The following is an 18,629-nucleotide window of genomic DNA, read 5'->3' on the forward strand; positions in this document are numbered from 1 at the left end:
CTCTGTTATCGGGTTGTTAATATTAATTAACAACAGTTGCTAAGGATGACAGTGCAAGGGTGTGTCCCAGCCAGAGCTGGCCTGGACCCAAGAGGGCGCCGGGGAGACTGGGGGGTCTGAGGCTGGGACTTGGGGGCGTGAATAGAGGTTCGGAGGGCTGGTGCCCAGGCCCAGCCACGTCTCCCACTTGTCCCTGGGCCTGGGACCTCCTGCAGCAGAGGCCGCTTGGGGAGCCCACAGCAGGTCTCGGCTCGCTCAGCCCTCTGGCCTTGGTCACTTTGGGAAGTGGGTGAAGGGGACACCCCTGGAGGCTCATCTGAGAGGGTGGAGCCAAAGGCGGGAGGGACAAGTGAGGTGGATCATTAACCAGCTGGAAGCCCCGGGAGGTGCAGGGCTCAGCCCCATTGGTCCCCAACTCAATCGGGTGACACTGTCCCGGGTAGGGAAGCTGCCTCGTAGGCCGTCCCCAGTTTTAGTATATGTACGGCCGCAGTGAGCTCTGTGTGTTGCCAGGAGCCAGCCCTTGGCTGTCCCCAAGTCCTGGCCTCACTTACCCTCTGACCCCTTCCCAGTGCCAGGATGGTGGAGGTCGGCCTGAAGGGCTGGCTGCTCTGGGCCCTGCTCCTGAAGTTGGTGAGTCCCAGGCCCTATGTCCACTCCGGGCAGGGGGCTGCTTGGCAACAGTGAGAGAGGGCCTGGGGTCTGGGGAGGGGGCAGTTTCTAAACAGAAGAGGGATCCCAGGCTCCCCAGAGGAGGGGTGCAGGTCGAGGGTCCTGAGCTGCTCAAGTCTTCAGGTCGCGGGGTTAGATGGACACAAGCGTTGAGCAGGGGGTAGCTGGGCTGGGTGTGACTGAATGCCTCCCATTCCTGGTCCGCTGTGGGTGTCCTGGCCTAAGACGGTTGGTGGAAGGTTAAGGGAGGATCCAGTCCCGGGGTGCTGATGGCATGGGTTCAAGGGGAGAATCACCTAATGAGGATTTAGCATCTAGGTTTGGGAGGAGGTCTTGCCTCTCAAGTTTCTTGCTCATTTGCACGCCTGGGAAGGTGGGTGAAGGCTTTCAGCCCCCAGCAGGTAAGGGCAGGGGAAGCTCTGCTCAGAATCTCCAAGAGGGGCCCTGGCTGCAGCTTGGGCATGGTGGCAGCTGACAGCAACGGCAATGGTGCCCCAGGTGCACAGGGCCTGCATCCACACGGCCCCTTGGAGCAGCCCTCCACCTGTCCAGAGGTCCTTGTTTCTCAGCAGGACCACACAGTGGCTTCCAGGGGTCTCCTGGGTGACCCCGTTCTCCCAACTGTCCCCTTACCCTCCGGAGTGACCTTGCTAAAGGCAGATGTGCCAGGTCACCTCTCTCTTCAGTGACCCTGTCACTCAGGGTGGAGGCCTGGCTCTTCCCATCCGCTCACCACCCTCAGACACCACTGGGAGCCTCACGTGCTGCTTCGGCACCCCACCTTCTCCAGCGCTCCCCCTGGAATCCCTGGCATCCTGGACCTGCCTGGCATCCACCCCTCACCCGCCCTGCTCTGCTTCCTTCTCCACGCCTATCCTGGCTGCCCGCTGCCCCATCAGCTACCCGGAGGTGCTGGCCGGCGCTGGGGCTCGGGGTGACGCTGCCCTGTTCCACAGGCCCAGAGCGAGCTGTACACGCCCATACACCAGCCCGGATACTGCGCCTTCTACGACGAGTGCGGGAAGAACCCGGAGGTGTCTGGAAGCCTGGCTTCACTGACCAACGTGTCCTGCCTGGACAACACGCCTGCCCGCCACGTCACGGGTGACCACCTGACCCTCCTACAGAGCATCTGTCCCCGCCTCTACACCGGCCCCAACACCACCTACGCCTGCTGCTCCCCCAAACAGCTGGTGGCCCTGGACATGAGCCTGGGGGTCACCAAGGCCCTCCTCGCCCGCTGCCCGGCCTGCTCTGACAACTTCGTGAGCCTGCATTGTCACAACACCTGCAGCTCCAACCAGAGCCTCTTCATCAACGTGACCCGGGTGGCCAGGAAGGGGGGCAGCCAGCCCCGGGCGGTGGTGGCCTATGAGGCCTTCTACCAGCGCAGCTTCGCCGAGCGGACCTACGACTCCTGCAGCCGCGTGCGCATCCCTGCGGCCGCCGCGCTGGCCGTGGGCTCCATGTGTGGTGTCTACGGCTCTGCCCTCTGCAACGCCCAGCGCTGGCTCAATTTCCAGGGGGACACGGGGAACGGCCTGGCACCCCTGGACATCACCTTTCACCTGTGGGAGCCTAGCCAGGCCGAGGGGAGCGTGATGCAACTTCTGAACGATGAGGTCGTGCCCTGCAACCGGTCCCAGGGCTACGGCGCGTCGGCCTGCTCCTGCCAGGACTGCGCTGCTTCCTGCCCCGTCATCGCCCGGCCCCAGGCCCTGGACCCCACCTTCTACCTGGGCCGGATGGAAGGGAGCCTGGTCCTCATCCTCATCCTCTGCTCTCTCTTCGCCTTGCTCACCGCCTTCCTCCTGCGGCCCCGCCTGGCCAAGTGGTGCCAACGCAAGACGCCCAACCCCAAGGCGAGCATCGGCCTGGCCCACCGGCTCAGCCTCTCCACCCACACAGTCCTCAGCCAGTGCTTCCAGCGCTGGGGCACGTGGGTGGCCTCGTGGCCAGTGACCATCCTGGTGGTGTCCGCTGCTGTGGTGGTGCCCATGGCAGGGGGCCTGGCTTTTACAGAACTGACCACAGACCCCGTGGAGCTGTGGTCAGCCCCCAGCAGCCAAGCCCGAAGCGAGAAGGCATTCCACGACAAGTATTTTGGCCCCTTCTTCCGAACCAACCAGGTGTTCTTGACGGCACCGAACCGGCCCCGCTACAGGTATGACTCCCTGCTGCTGGGGCCCAAGAACTTCAGTGGGATCCTGTCCTCTGACCTGCTGCTGGAGGTGCTGGAGCTGCAGGAGAGGCTGCGGCACCTGCAGGTGTGGTCGCTGGAGGAGCAGCGTAACGTCTCCCTGCGGGACACCTGCTACGCCCCCCTCAACCCGCACAACGCCAGTCTCTCCGACTGCTGCGTCAACAGCCTCCTGCAGTATTTCCAGAACAACCGCACGCACTTGCTGCTCACGGCCAACCAGACGCTGTCGGGGCAGACCTCCCAGGTAGACTGGAAGGACCACTTTCTCTACTGCGCCAAGTGAGTCCTCGAGGGCATGGCTGCCGGGGTCGGCGTGGGCCCCCTGGAGCCCAGGCCAGGTGCACAGCCCAAACTGAGGGGCCCCGTGTGGCTCTGGGTCTCGGTCGCAGGGGTGGCGACGTGCCGCTTCTCTCCGTGCTCCCTCTCGGGCCCCCACGCCCTCAGTGGGGTGCGTGCTCACTGTAGCTGGTTTGCACCTGACCATCAGAGCCTCCACGCGGTCTTTCTGCAGCGCTCCTGACATAGGGCTCATCCTTGCATGTTCTTGGTCTAAGGGTCGCAGAGCAATCTGAAGGCCCTGCTCGTGGGTGTGCTTCGTTATTTTCCTTTTTGCTGTTGTGCTGGGCCTGGATGCAGGCCAGCAGGGCCATGGGTAGCCCGTGAGGTGCCCCGGGCCAGGGTAGGGGCCGGGGCTGGTTTTAGGTCCTGCTCGCCTGGGCCGGGTACCCTTGTGCAGGCTGCAGCTACACCCCCTCACGCTGTTTGGGCTTTTGTCCCCGGCTGTGTCCACTTTGCCGTGGTGCAAACAGGAGGCCAGTGAAAACGTTGGGCCTTGGGACCAAGAGCGAAGGTCCGAGAGCTACCAAGCCTGGAGGGGAGCAGGTAGGTGGGCAGGCAGCCGCTGAGGCTCTCTGGGGTTGGAATGGGCAGAGGTCCTCAAACGCCTGGTCTCAGGGTCCCTTCACACTCTGACAAAAGACCGAGGACTCCAGAGAGCTTGGGTTTGGATAGAGGTTATATCTGCTGACATTTACCACGTGAGAAAGTAAAACTGAGAAATTACAAAATATTTCTTAATTCTTTAAAAATAACAATAATAGGCCCATTACGTGCTGCCACAAATAACATATTGTCATGAAAAATAATGGTATTTTCGGTACCAAAAATATCAGGAGTGATAAGAGTAGCATTGTTTTGCATCTTTGCAAATCTCTTTAGGGTCTTGCTTAGCAGAAGATGCTGGATCCTGGCATCTGGTTCTGTGTTTGGCCTGTTGGTTGAAGCTCAGCGAGAATTCTTGGCCACACACTCGTGTAGCCAGAGGAGGGAGGAGTGTTGTAATAGCCTTTCCAGAGAATTGTGGATTTTCTCTGATACGTCACCAAAGCTCAGCAAGTGATCTTTTCTTTCTTTTTTGCGTTGGGTCTTAGTTGCGGCATGTGGGCTTCTCTCTAGTGGAGGTGCGTGGGCTTAGTTGTCCCTTGGCATGTGGGATCTTAGTTCCCTGACCAGGGATCGAACCCGCATCCCCTGCATTGGAAGGAGGATTCTTAACCACTGGACCACCAGGGAAGTCCCCAAGTGATCTTTTCTTAAATGTTAGCTGCAATATGGAAACTAGAGCCATGTCAGTGAACTGTCTGTACACCACAGACTCGAGATCGAAGAAGGGTAAAAATGGCAAACAGAATCTTAGTGTTATTATGGAAATAGTTTTGACCTTGCAGACCCCTGAAAGGGTCTCCAGGGCTCCCGAGGCCCCCACGCCACCCTGAGAATCTCTGGATTGGACGGGGGAGCCAGGGCTCCCACGCTTCAGGTGAGCCAAGTTTGGGCTGCTTCCCGGAGTCTGTGCTTCAGCCCCAGGGCTGGCCCTCAGAACAGGCAGGTCAGGGAGGAAGCTCTGACCCCAGGTTTCCAGTCCTCGAGTTGGCTTTACTTTGATTTTGGATGCTCACAACAATTCTTGGGTGGCCCGATTATCCCCATTTCAGAGACATGGAAACTGAGGCTCAGAGGGGTATGGTGAGCTGCTCAAGGTCACACAGCAACCAGCACTCCCAGCCAGCTGGTGACTGATGGACGCACTTGCTCACAATGAGTGCTTTGTCCATGCACGTGTCATGTGTTCGCAGAAAGGGCTCAGTGGAGGGCATGGAGACCTGCCCAAGGTTGCAGGGCTGGTACGCTGTCCAAGGAAAGAAGGAGTTCCCACTTCTGGGCTTGGAGGGTTCTGGGCTGGCGGGAGGAGGAGGCTGAGGGCAGCGTGAGGCCTGCGTGGCTCTGTTGGTGGTTAGGACCCGGGGGGCTTGTGTGCCAGACTCCGGCCCCCACCCCAGGGGAGCGTGTGTGATGCTCACCCACCTGCCGCATCTGGGAGGACATGATGGTGGAGCCGGGAGGGTGAGACTGGGGTGAGGGCAGAGAGAGCTTGAGGCCCCGCTCAGGGAGCTCCAGTTCACTCTGGATTGGGCCCAGAAATGTTCTGACCACAGGGTCAGGCGATGGTGCTGGGGGTCCGGGGTGGGGCACCCGGGCCACGGAGATGGGAGTGGGATCAGGAAAGGTGCGTTCCTCTCCCTCCAGCGCCCCCCTCACCTACAAAGATGGCACGGCCCTTGCCCTGAGCTGCATGGCTGACTACGGGGCGCCCATCTTCCCTTTCCTCGCCGTGGGGGGCTACAAAGGTAAGCTGGGTGGCCCCCGGGAGGCCAATGAGGGGACATACGGGGCAGGAGTCAAGGGCAGAAGGATGGGAGTGGCAAAGGGCTTCCTGCCGCCTGAGGGTGGCTGCAGACCTGCCCATCCTGCGTCCTTCCTCTGCCACCCCCTTCATCTTCTCCCAGCCCTGCTCAGATTCTCTCGTTCTGTGCCTGGGCCCATAGGCTTTGCCTTTGGCTGAGAGAGGGAAGTGGGGTGTAGTCATTCGACAATGACTTGGATGGGGAGGGGAGGGGGAGGGGAAACGGGTGAGGCTGGGGTCGGGGAGGAAAGCAGAGGTGTGGTTGGAGGGTAGCTGAGCATTTCTCCTTCCAGGGAAGGACTATTCTGAGGCGGAGGCCCTGATCCTGACCTTCTCCCTCAACAATTACCCTCCTGGGGACCCCCGGCTGGCCCAGGCTAAGCTCTGGGAGGGGGCCTTCTTGGAGGAGATGCGAGCCTTCCAGCGTCGGACGGCTGGTGTGTTCCAGGTCGCATTCATGGCGGAGGTAGGCGCTGCAGGCTCCCCTGGCTTTGGGGAGGACAGTTCAAGTGGCTCTGGGCGGGGTCCTGTGTCCCCATCATGTCCTCGCCCCTCCTGAGTGACCTTTAGCTAGCGTCTGCCTGCCCAGGGGGATGGGGTGATGCGACAGCTGTTCTCGCAGCCTTGCCGGGGCTCACAGTGGCTCACGCACACAGTGCCCGCTGGCCAAGCCCTTGGGTCAGTGGGGCTGGTCGGGTGTGTGTCCACAGCGCTCCCTGGAGGATGAGATCAACAGCACAACAGCCGAGGACCTGCCCATCTTCGCTGTCAGCTACCTCGTCATCTTCTTGTACATCTCCCTGGCCCTGGGCAGCTACTCCAGCTGGCGCCGAGTACTGGTGAGAAGTGAGGGGAGCAGCGAGGGTGGGATGGCCCATCAGGGTGCTTAGAACCTTTCCAACCTGCTTTCCAGAGCACTTCAAAACGGCAGAGTGGACACACCCAGAGTGGCTCCCCCAAAGGGTGATGCTTCTTGAAGTGTTCTGTTTCAAAAGGCCGTGCGAGTTTTCATTCTGCTCCCTGACGATACCCCACCCCCAACTTGTGCAAATGCAAAGCTCATATTTACATTGTCTTACGATGCATGCTTGAGGAAGAAGTGGCAGGCTCACAGGGCCCGCCCTTGGGAGGACGGCTCTGCAGAGCGGCCAAAACGCAGAAGCATGGAGCAAGCCTGCCCTCTGCCCTCCTCTAACTCAGGTGGGGGGCACGTCGGGCAGCCCTGCAGCCAGGAGGCTGAGCCTGATCCCATTGCAGGTGGACTCCAAGGCCACGCTGGGCCTGGGCGGGGTGGCTGTGGTGCTGGGCGCAGTCATGGCTTCCATGGGCTTCTTCTCCTACCTGGGTGTCCCCTCGTCACTGGTGATCCTTCAAGTGGTGCCCTTCCTGGTGCTTGCCGTGGGGGCCGACAACATCTTCATCTTCGTTCTCGAGTACCAGGTAAGGGGGCAGGAGTTCTGCATACCCCCAACTGCCCCTACATGCCCAGGTGCAGCCCTGCATGGGTTTGCTGGGCTTCTTACTGCCTCTTCCTAAGCGCCGATGTCCATGTGTACAATTCCTGTAGAAAACAGTGCTTTGCGTTTATTTATCTTTCACATAAATGTATTCATACCATTTGTGTCACCTGAACTTGCTCTCTGTCAGCCCCACATACTGTCTGGTAAGAGTGTCACACAGCACAGCCCAAGCTCATACTGATCGCTGCATGACAGGCCAATAAATCGAGAGACGAGGTGTTGAGGCAAGGAATAGCGACTTTATTCGGAAAGCCAGCTTACTGAGAAGGTGGCGGACTACTGTCCCAAAGAACCATCTTACCCGAGTTAGAATTTAGGCTTCTTTTATACTGAAAGGGGAGGGGGTGTGGCTGGTTGTTACAAACTTTTTGATGTCAGGAGTCCTTTGTTCTTGCAGCTGTCCACATAGGTCTGCTCACAATGTTCCTATAAACCTCCAACAAGACAAATGTTAGACTCTGCTTTGCAACTTTTTTATCTCTATGTGAATGGAAAAGTGTTACATCTTTAAAGGTCAGAGCCTTGAGAATGGGCCATCATGTATATTTCAGGCCATAGGCAACATTCCTTAACAAAAGATCCAGAGCCAGCATGACTAAGCACAGGCAACAGAGCACAAAGGTTAGAGATCCAATATGGAGTCAGGTTTGTTCTTCTCTGTTCCACATACAGCCACCTCTGTCTTTGTGCTACTAGGTAGCATTCCATGGAAGGACAAGTCAGGGTCCATTTAGCCTCTCCTGTTAGTGAACATTTAGGGTTCCACGATGGGTCAGAGCAAGGATGCCATGGGCATCCCCAGACGTGCCAAGCATTTCTCTGGGCCAGACCCTGAGAAGTGGAAGATGTGGCCGAGCACAGTGTCGGCAGGGTCTGCTCGCACTGGGGAGGGAGGAGCCGTTTCCTCAGGCCTGGCTGGGTCTCCAGGCGACGGCCGTGCCTGGGGGAGCGGGTGGCACGTGCCAGCTCCCTGCTGGCCTGCGAGGGACAGAGCCCTTGGCCAGATCTTGACCGTGTCCCTGCCGTCCCCACACAGAGACTGCCACGGAGGCCTGGGGAGGGACGGGAGGCCCACATCGGCCGAGCCCTGGGCAGAGTGGCCCCCAGCATGCTGCTCTGCAGCCTCTCCGAGGCCATCTGCTTCTTCCTAGGTGAGCCGGGGCAGCCCCTCCCCACCAGGTACTGGGAGTTCTTGGAGGCTGGCAGCCTCCTTTCCCTTTGTACCCATCTGAGCAGGTGCCGGGCCCTGAGATTCACCCCTGGTCCCCTCCCCCCACCAGGAGCTCTGACCCCCATGCCAGCTGTGCGGACCTTTGCCCTGACCTCCGGCTTTGCGGTACTTCTCGACTTCCTGCTGCAGATGTCGGCCTTCGTGGCCCTGCTCTCCCTTGACAGCAGGAGGCAGGAGGTAGGGGAGGTGGAGAGACCAAGGGACCCCCATCTTGGCTGGGGCTGGGGTGGCTTTACTTTGTAGAAGTAAAGGCTCAGCGTGTGGGATTGAGCACGGCAACAGAGTGCTGGAATGTTTGGGCCACGTAGTCCCCAATGTCCCAAAGTAACTTCGTTTTGGTAATTTGGAGGAATATGATCAAACCTCCTGAAGTACACGAGGTCATGACAAAATATAAATGAGAGACTGACAGGGAGGGAGTTCCTGTTTCCGTGATGGTGCCAAATTCAAAGGTGTTTTATCAAGGTAGAAGATAGAGATAAAGGCAACGCACAGTGGCGTGTCCCCACTGGGCGGTGCTGGCACGGGCCACCTGCGGAAGGTGGCTCTCCCGCCCCATGGGAGGGAGGTGGTCCCCGGGGTCTGTTTGGGGGCCACCTTGAGTGCCTGCCTCCTTCCAGGCCTCCCGGCTGGACGTCTGCTGCTGCGAGAGCGCCCGGGAGCTGCCCCCGCCTAGCCAGGACGAGGGGCTACTGCTCCGATGCTTCCGCAAGTTCTACGTCCCGTTCCTGCTGCACCGGTTCACCCGTGTGGTTGTGGTGAGTGGGGATGGAGGGGAAGCTGGGGGGGCCTCGCACCACCCGGGGACAGGGGCCCTGGTAGTGCCCGGGGCGGTGGGGTCTGCTCAGCCTTGACCCTCGCCTCGCCCCTCATCTTTGGTGGGGTGTCCAGCTTGCCCAGGTCCAGGAGCTGAAGCAAGAGGGAGGCTGAGATTCAAGTCTGCCCAACTCCAGAATGTTCCCCACGAGACCCCGCCCAGCCCCAGCCTGGGGAGCTGCTGGGCGGGAGGCCTTCACACGGTGCTTCCCTCCCCAGCTGCTGCTCTTCCTGGCCACGTTTGGAGCAAGTCTCTATTTCATGTGCTACGTCAAAGTGGGGCTGGACCAGGAGCTGGCCCTGCCCAAGGTGAGCGGGCCCTGGGGCCAACGGTGGGTGTCCTCCCTCCCGTGCCCTCGGTCCCCAGGGACGTGAGGAGGGTCAGCAGCACACAGCGGGTGGGGCGGCATGGAGCAGGGGCGTGGTAGGAGTGCGGGACCGCTCGCCACGTGGAGCTGGGAAGAGAAGCCACATCACGTACGGAAAGCGCAGGAGCTCAGCGCCAGCCCCAGGCCACGAGAGGGAGACGACCAGGCACCCGAGGGGTGGCCGTGGGAGCCGATCGAGATGACTGTCAGGGCAGGATTGCGGAGCACCTGCCTTCTGCTGGGCACTCCACGTCCTCAGGCCTGGGCCCCGCAGCAGCCCATGTCACTGTACCGTCCTCTGAAAGACGGTGAGGGTCGGGGGCTCTGTGGAAGGAAAGAGCGCTGTGGCTTGAGGGTCCTGGGCAGAGGAGAGATCGAGGGGCGTCTGAGCATGAGTGGGATTTGCAGAGGAAGGCAGCGAGGGTGACGGCACGGACCCGTGGGAGGCTGGGGCGCACCCAGGTGCATTTCCTGGGTGTGGGAGTGACTGGGTGTGGGGAGGGGTGGGGGTAGAGCCCGAGAGCTGGAGGCCGGGGGTCGGGGGTGGGGAAGGGTGCTGACTGCCAGGCTGGGGCCAGCAAGCACACGTCGGAGAGGCTCGTCTGGATGTGCAACCAGAGGTGGTGTGGGCTGGTGGCTGGGGGAGAGCAAGTCTGCGTGCCCGCTCTCCAGGGGAGAGAGAGCATCATGAGGGCTCGGACATCCAGGGCCACCCTGGGCGGGGTGATGGGAGTCCAGGTGCCGGCAGGAGCCCTGGGATGAGTAGTCTGGGTAGCCATCTGCAGGTGGTGCTGGCCTTGGAAGCAAGATGAGGTGGGAGGAGAGCCGACAGGCAGGACGGCACCTTCGAGCCACCATAGGGAGCCAGAGGAGGCAGCAAAGCCAGCAAGGGTCCAGAATGACCCTGCCACCCATGGTGGCCCTGGGGGCTGCTCACAGGGCTGAAGAGCTGCTCACAGCTCCCCAGTGCCCTCAGGACGGGTATCAGGGGCCTGGTGGGCCAAGCCAATGAGCGAGAAGGAAGGTGGAGATGGGCTGCAAGACCCAGCTGAGGTTTTGTTTATGCCCTTGGTTTATTTTTCTTTGGGGGAGATTTGTTTGTTTCTTATGACGTTATAAAACTTATTTCTTTCAATTTTTTTTTCCTGGTAAAATTTACATAACATGAAATTTGCCATTTTAACCATTTTTAAGTGGCGTTAAGTACGTTCACATTGTTGTGCAACACTCACCACCATCCATCTCCATGGCTCTTTCATCCTGCAGAACTGAGACTCTGTCCCTATTAAACACTGACTCCTCATCCCCTCCCCGCAGCCCCTGGCACCCACCATCCTACCTTCTGTCTCTGAAGTTGACTACTCTAGGTACCTCATGCAAGTGGAATCATATGTTATTTATCCTTTTGTGATGGGCTTAATTCACTTAGCATAATGTCCTCAAGGTTCAGCTATGTTGTAACATGTGTTAGAATTTTCTTCCTTTTTAAGGCTGAAGAATATTCATATGTATACGAATGCATGTACCTCACAGTTTCCTTAACCATTTTTCTGTTGATGGACATGGGTTGCTTCCATGTTTTCGCTATTGTGAAATAATGCTGCTATGAACATGGGTTTACAAATATCTCTTTGAGACCCTGCTGTCAATTTTTTTGGGTATATACCCACAAGTGGAATTGCTAAATCATATGGCAATTCTATTTTTTAATTTTTTGAGGAACCTCCATACTGTTTTCCATAGCAGCAGCTGTACCATTTTACATTCCTACCAACAACGCACAGGCTTCCAATTTCTCCACATCCTCACTGACACTTGTTTTCTGGGTTTTTTTGGTTTGTTTGTTTGTTTCTTTTTTGATAATAGCCATCCTAATGAATGTGAGGTGGTATCTCACTGTGGTTTTGATTTGCATTTCCCTAACAATTAGTGATGTTAAGCATGTACTTATTGGCCATTTGTATAGCTCCTTTGGAGAAATGTCTATTTTTGAATTGGGTTGGATTTTGTTGTTGAGTTCTAAGAGTTCTCTAGATATCCTGGATAATTAATCCCTTATCAGATATGTGATTTGTGAATATTTCCTTCATTTCTCTTGGTTGCCTTTTTACTCTATTGGTAGTGTACTTTGATGCACCAAAGTTTTTAATTTTCATAAAGTCTAATTTGTCTATTTTTCTGTCCGTTAACTGTGCCTTTAGTGTCATATTCAAGAATAAATCTTTGCCAGGAGTTCCCTAATGGTCTAGTGGTTAGGACTCTGGGCTTTTGCTGCCAGGGCCCAGGTTCAGTCCCCGGTTGGGGAACTGAGATCCCGCAAGCCTTGTGGCATGGCCAAAACAAACAAACAAAACAACAACAAAAAATAAATCATTGCCAAATCCAATGTATTGACGTTTTCCCCCATGTTTTATTCTAAGAGTTTTGTAGTTTTAACTCATAAATTTAGATCCATTTTGGGTTGATTTTTATATATATTTGTGTATATTTTTGACGGTCCAACTTCATTCTTTTGCATGTAGATATCCAGTTTCCCCAGCACCATTTGTTGGTGGGAATGGTCTTGGCTCCCTTGTCAAAAATCATTTGACCATATATGTGAGGGTTTAATTCTAGGCTTTCTGTTCTATTCCATTGGTCTATGTGTCTGTCTTTGTGCCAGTACCACACTGTTTTGATTATTGTATCTTTGTGGTAAATTTTGAAATCAGGAAATATGAGTCATTCAACTTTGTTCTTCTTTGTCAAGATTGTTTAATTATTTGGGGTCCCTTGAGATTCCAGTATGAACTTTAGGATGGATTTTTCTATTTATGCAAAAAAATCATTGGGATTTTTTTTTTTAAAGGATCACTCTGGCTGCTGCTGTGTTTAGTTATTTATTTTTTAATTAATTAATTAATTAATTTATTTTTGGCTGTGTTGGGTCTTCGTTTCTGTGCGAGGGCTTTCTCTAGTTGCGGCAAGCGGGGGCCACTCTTCATCGCAGTGCATGGGCCTCTCACTATCGTGGCCTCTCTTGTTGGGAGCACAGGCTCCAGACACGCAGGCTCAGTAGGTGTGTCTCATGGGCCTAGTTGCTCTGCGGCATGTGGGATCTTCCCAGACCAGGGCTCGAACCCGTGTCCCCTGCATTGGCAGACAGATTCTCAACCACTGCGCCACCAGGGAAGCCCAATCATTGGGATTTCGATAGGGATTTCATTGAATCTACAGATTGCTTTGGGTACTATTGACATCTTAACAATATTAAGTCTTCCAGCTCATGAATATTGGATGTCTTTCAATTTCTGTCTTCTTTAATTTCTTTCAGCAATGTTTTGTAGTTTTCAGTGTATAAGTCTTTCACCTCCTCAGTGAAGTAAATTCCTAAGTATTTTATGGTGCTATAGTAAATGGAATTGTTTTCTTAATTTCCTTTTTGGATTACTCATTGCTCATGTATAGAAATACAACTGATTTTTGTGTGTTAATTTTGTAACCTACAACTTTGCTGAATTAGTTCTAACAGTTTTTTTTGGTGGATCTTTAGAGTTTTATATATGTATATAAGATCATGTATTTTATGAACAGAGATAATTTTACTTGCTTTCCAGTTTAGATGTCTTTAATTTCTTTTCCTTGCCTAACTGCTCTGACTACAACTTCCAGTATTATGTTGAATAGAAGTGGTGAAAGCAGGCATCCTTATCTTGTTCTCAATCTTAGAGGAAATTCTTTCAGTCTTTCACCACTGAGTATGATATTAGCTGTGGGATTTTCATATCTATGGCTTTTATCATGTTGAGGAACTTTGCTGTACTCCTGCTTTTCTGAGGTTTTTTTTTCGTAAAAGGATGTGGAATTCTTTTTTTTTCTGGCCACGCTGCACGGCTTGCAGGATCATAGTTCCCCAACCAGGGATCGAACACGGGCCACAGCAGTGAAAGAGCTGAGTCCTAACCACTGGACCACCAGGGAATTCCTAGGACATGGGATTTTGCCAAAAGTGTTTTCTGCGTCAGTTGAGATGATCATGTGTTTCTCTTCATTCTATTAACGTGGTGTATTACATTGACTGATTTTCATGTGTTGAACCACTCTTGAATTCTGAGATAAATCCCACTTGGTCACAGTGTATAACCCTTTTAAAATATTGTTGAACTCAATTTGCTAGTATTTTGTTGAGGATTTTTTTCATCAATATTCATAAGGGATATTTGTCTGTAGTCTTTCTTTTCATGTAGTCTTTGTCTGGCTTTGGTATTAGGGCAATGCTGGCCTTATAGAATGAGCTAGAAGTGTTTCCTCCTCTTCAATTATTTGGAAGAGTTTGAGGAGTATTGGTGTTAATCCTTCTTAAAATGTTTGGTAGAATTCACCAGTGAAGTCATCAGGTACAGGGCTTTTCTATGTTGAGTTGATTTTTGAAAATGGATTCAATCTCCTTACTAGTTATGGGTCTATTCAGATTTTCTATTTCTTCTTTTCACAGTGTTGGTAGGCTCTGTGTTTCTCGGAATTTGTCCATTTCATCTAGGTTATCCAATTTGTTTGCATACAATTGGTCATAGTACTTACTTAAAATTCCTTTTATTTCTGTAGAATCAGTAGTTGTGACCCCACTTTCAATTCAGATTTAGTAATTTGAGTCTTTTCTTTTTTTCTTAGTTGACATAAGTAAATCTTTGTTGATTTTGTTAAACTTTTTGAAGAACCAATTCTTGGTTTCATTGATTTTCTATATTGTTTTTCTATTCTCTATTTTATTTATCTCTGCTCCAATCTTTATTATTTCTTTTGTCTTGGTAGCTTTGTGTTTAGTTAGGTTTTTTTCTCTGGTTCTGTAAGTTGTATAGTTAGGATGATGACTTGAGATCTTTCTTCTTTTTTATTGTGAACATTTATAGCTATAAATTTCCTCCTTAGCACTGCTTTCACTGCATCCCATAAGTGCTGGCATGTTGTGTTTTCATTTTCATTCATCTGTAAATTTCTAATTTCTTTCCTGATTTGTTCTTTGACCCGCTGGTTGTTTAAGAGTGTGATGTTTAATTTCTACAAGTTTGTGAATTTTTCAGTTTTCCTTCTGTTACTGATTTCTAACTTCATGTAGTCGTGGTCAGAGAATATACATAATATGATAACTATCTTTTTAAATGTTGAGATCTAATATGTGGCCAAACACATGGCTTATCCTGGAGAATGTTCCATGTGTATTTGAGAGGAATATGTACTTTGTTGTTGTTGGGCAGAGTTTCTGTATATGTCTGTTAGATTTAGTTGGTTTATTGTGTTGTTTGAGTCCTCTATTTCCTTAATTATCTTCTGTCTGTGTGTCCTACCATTATTGACACTGGAGTATTGAACTCTCCTACTATTATTGTAGAACTTTCTCTTTCTCCCTTCAGTTCTATCAAGTTTTGCTTCATAGATTTTGATGGTCATTCATTAGGTGTGTAACTGTTTATACACACTTACTCTTGCTTTATGGAATCTTTTATTAATATATAATGTTCTTCTTTGTCTTTTGTAACCTTTTTGATTTAAAGTCTATTTTACCTGGTAGTAGGATAGCCACCTCTCTTTTGGCTACTATTTGCATGGAATATCTTTTTCTATACTTTCACTTTCAACCTGTGGGCATCTTTGGATATCAAGTGAGTCTCTTATAGACATCATGTAGTCGGATCATGTTTTTCTTATCCATTCTGTTAACCTCTGACTTCTTTTTGGAGAGAGTGGTCTATTTACATGTAAAGTAATTACTGATAAGGAAAGACTTACTTATGTCATTGTGCTATTTGTTTTCTATATACCTTACAGCTTTTTTGTCTCTCATTTCCTGCATTACTATCTTCTTTTTGTTTAGTTGATAGTGAAATGTTTAAATTCCTTTCCCATTTCCTTTTGTGTATATTCCATGGCTATTTTCTTTGTGGTTACCAGGGAGATTACATTAAATATCCTAAAATTTGTTGAATTTATCCTAGTTTAACATGAATTACATAGAAAAAAATCTGCTCCTATACAGCTCCTTTCCATTTCTTTTCAGTCATTGCTATCACAAAATTACATCTTTATGCACTGTGTATCCAAAAACGCAGACTAATAATTTTTTATGTATTAGTCTCTTAAGTTATGTAGAAATAAAAAAATGGAGTTACAAACCAAAGTTACAATAAAACTAGCTTTTGTATTTTTCTATGTATTTACCTTTACCAGTGATCTTTATTTCTTTATATGGCTTTGAGTTATACTCTAGCATCCTTTCATTTCAACTTGAAGGATTCCTTTTAGTGCCTCTTGCAGGACAGGTCTTGTGGCAACAAACTCCTTCTGCACTTGTTTATCTGGTAGTGCCTTAATTTTCCCTTCATTTCTGAAGTACAGTTTTGCCAGAAGTAGGATTCTTGGTTGACAGTTTTTTCCCCTTAAGTACTTTGAGTATACAAACCCACCACCTTCTGGCCTTCAAGTTTTCTAATAAGAACTGTGCTTATAATCTTATTGGGGATCCTTTGTATATGATAAGCTTCTTCTCTTTTGTTGCTTTCAAAATTCACTTTTTGTCTTTATCTTTCAACAGTTGAATTGTAATGAGCCTTGGTGTGGGTCTCTTTGAGTTTATCCTACTTGGAGTTTGTTAAGCTTCTTGGATGTTTATATTCATATCTTTCATCAGATTTATGAAATTTTGGCTGTTATTTCTTCAAATAATCTTTCTTCCTCTTTCTTTCTCTCTCTTCTCTTTCTGGGATTCCCATGATGCGTATATTGGTCTGCTTGATGATGTACCACAGGTTCATTTTTCTTTATTCTTTTTTCTTTCTCTTCTTCACTTGATAATTTCAATTGTCCTATCTTCATGTTTGGTAATTCTTCTTCTGACTGCTCAAATATGCTTTTGAATCCCTATAGTGAGTTGTTTATTTAGTTATTGTACTTTTCAGCTCCAGAATTTCTTTTTGGTTCTCTTTTATGTTTTCTCTTTATTGTTCATTCCATTTTGTTCATACATTGTTTTCTTGACTTTGTCCATATGTTATTTTAGCTCTTTGAGCATCTCTAAGATAGTTGTTTTAAAGTCTCTAATAAATCCATTGTCTGGTCTTTCTCAGGGATGGTGTCTGTTGATTAATTTTTGTTCCCAGGTATGGGCCATATCTTTCTGAGTCTTTGTATGTTTTATGATTTTCGTTGTTGTTGTTGTTGAAAAATGGACATTTGAGAGTCCGCAGTAACTCTAGAGATCAGATTCTCTTCCTTCCCCAGGGTTTGCTTATTTATTTATTTTTATAAATTTATTTGTTTTTATTTTTGGCTGTGTTGGGTCTTCGTTGCTGTGCGTGGGCTTTATCTAGTTGCAGTGAGCAGGGGCTACTCTTCATTGCAGTGCGCGGGCTTCTCATTGTCATGGCTTCTCTTGTTGCAGAACACGGGCTGTAGGTGCATGGGCTTCAGTAGTTGTGGCACGCGGGCTCTAGAGTGCAGGCTCAGTAGTTGTGGCACATGGGCTTAGTTGCTCCATGGCATGTGGGATCCTCCCGGGCCAGGGATTGAACCCATGTCCCTTGCATTGGCAGGCGGATTCTCCACCACTGCGCCACCAGGGAAGCCCTATTTATTTATTTTTAAAAACTTAATTGTTACTGATGTCTCTGTCCTGGAGATCAGCCTGAGATATAAAGTTAAAGTCTTTACAGGTCTTTTCTGAGCCTTCACCTTTCCCTGGGCATGTGCAGTGACTGTTTAAATTCCCCTGTATTTGTGGTTGATTTTGAGTGTCATGTTTCTTAAAGGTCTCACTCTCAAAAGGAGAAAAGGGAGATATGAAGGGGAAAAACAATAAATCAAGCACTTGCTCTTTAAATATCTTGGAAGTAACTTCAGCTTGAGGTGAAGGTTTTAATGGTGCCTGACTCTGTGTCTGCTCTACGGATATCAGATGCAGCAATGAGTGATCAGAACACATATCCTTGATATTTAAGAGATGGGCCTTATAGCCTACCCTGGATCCTGCAAGCTGTGTGCAAACTGTTCCTGGAATGCATGCATGGCTGCCTGCTTCAGGCTGGGAGGATAAAGGATGAGTAGCCAGAACCATGCTAAGAACCATCCAAGCCTTTCTCTGGAATCTTCAAGCCCTCAATCGACCCCAGAATTCCAAAATAGTTACATCAGACAGATTCCGCCAGTGCAGTTGGAGTCTAGGTGGGGAGGTGGAATCCTAGTTCTTCCTATTCCAACATCATCCCTGATGTTACTTTGAGGTTTTATGTTATAGGAGAAGGGAACAGGCCATGCAGATGCCTGGCACATGGCCTTGAGGGTGTGCACATGGGTGTTTACATGTGCGTGTCTGTGCAGTCTGTGGTCACAGGCCAGCTTGTTAGACTGTGGCTGTACCAAACTGGGGATGATAAGAAGGGGTAAAATTATGTGTATATGTTTGTGTGTGTGTCAGAGAGTGTGTTCATGCAGGCTGGCATGTGACGCTCTGTGCATGTACCTCCATGAGTGTGTTCTGTGCATGTACCTGTAATTATACCTGGATGTGTGTACCTTGGAGTGTGTACCTCTATGGGCACACTTCTGACCATGTACATCTGTAATGGAACCGTACGTGTGACTCTGTGAGCACGTATCTCTGTACCTCTGTGAGCATGCACCTCTGTGTGTGTACCTCTTGAGTATTTGCTGGAGCGAGGCTCTTGGGGTGTGTCTGGCCCTGGCCTCACTGACTGTCCTCTGTTCCAGGACTCGTACCTGCTCGACTATTTCCTCTTTCTGAACCGCTACTTTGAGGTGGGGGCCCCGGTCTACTTTGTAACCACTGGGGGCTACAACTTCTCCAGTGAGGCAGGTTTGAACGCCATCTGCTCCAGCGCAGGCTGCAACAACTTCTCCTTAACCCAGAAGATCCAGTACGCCACAGAGTTCCCTGATGAGTGAGTGCCCCAGCCCACCCCTGTCTGTCCCCCTCCCCTGCCCTGCTGCCCACCTGCTGCCATGTGCCTGGGGAGGCCCAGAGTGAAGGTTGGACCATAGGAAGGACCCGCCGCAGCCTGCTTGTGTGGTCCTGTCCCCTGACCTC

General features: G+C 51.0%; 1 protein-coding gene across 1 annotated transcript in view; it reads left to right on the forward strand.

Moving 5' to 3' along the window:
- The window catches only part of NPC1L1 (NPC1 like intracellular cholesterol transporter 1), a 27,042-nt gene continuing 8,413 nt past the window's right edge, over positions 1-18,629 (forward strand). Inside the window, exons 1-11 of the mRNA XM_082472558.1 lie at positions 1-633; positions 1,629-3,154; positions 5,462-5,562; positions 5,912-6,084; positions 6,329-6,457; positions 6,876-7,058; positions 8,175-8,289; positions 8,419-8,546; positions 8,990-9,127; positions 9,405-9,494; positions 18,293-18,483. Of these exons, the coding sequence (XP_082328684.1) occupies positions 580-633; positions 1,629-3,154; positions 5,462-5,562; positions 5,912-6,084; positions 6,329-6,457; positions 6,876-7,058; positions 8,175-8,289; positions 8,419-8,546; positions 8,990-9,127; positions 9,405-9,494; positions 18,293-18,483 (2,828 nt within the window). The 5' untranslated portion in view covers positions 1-579. The remainder of the gene's footprint in view (positions 634-1,628; positions 3,155-5,461; positions 5,563-5,911; positions 6,085-6,328; positions 6,458-6,875; positions 7,059-8,174; positions 8,290-8,418; positions 8,547-8,989; positions 9,128-9,404; positions 9,495-18,292; positions 18,484-18,629) is intronic.

The sequence above is a fragment of the Balaenoptera physalus genome, assembly GCF_965194825.1.
Source record: "Balaenoptera physalus genome assembly, chromosome: 8".
NCBI lineage: Eukaryota > Metazoa > Chordata > Mammalia > Artiodactyla > Balaenopteridae > Balaenoptera > Balaenoptera physalus.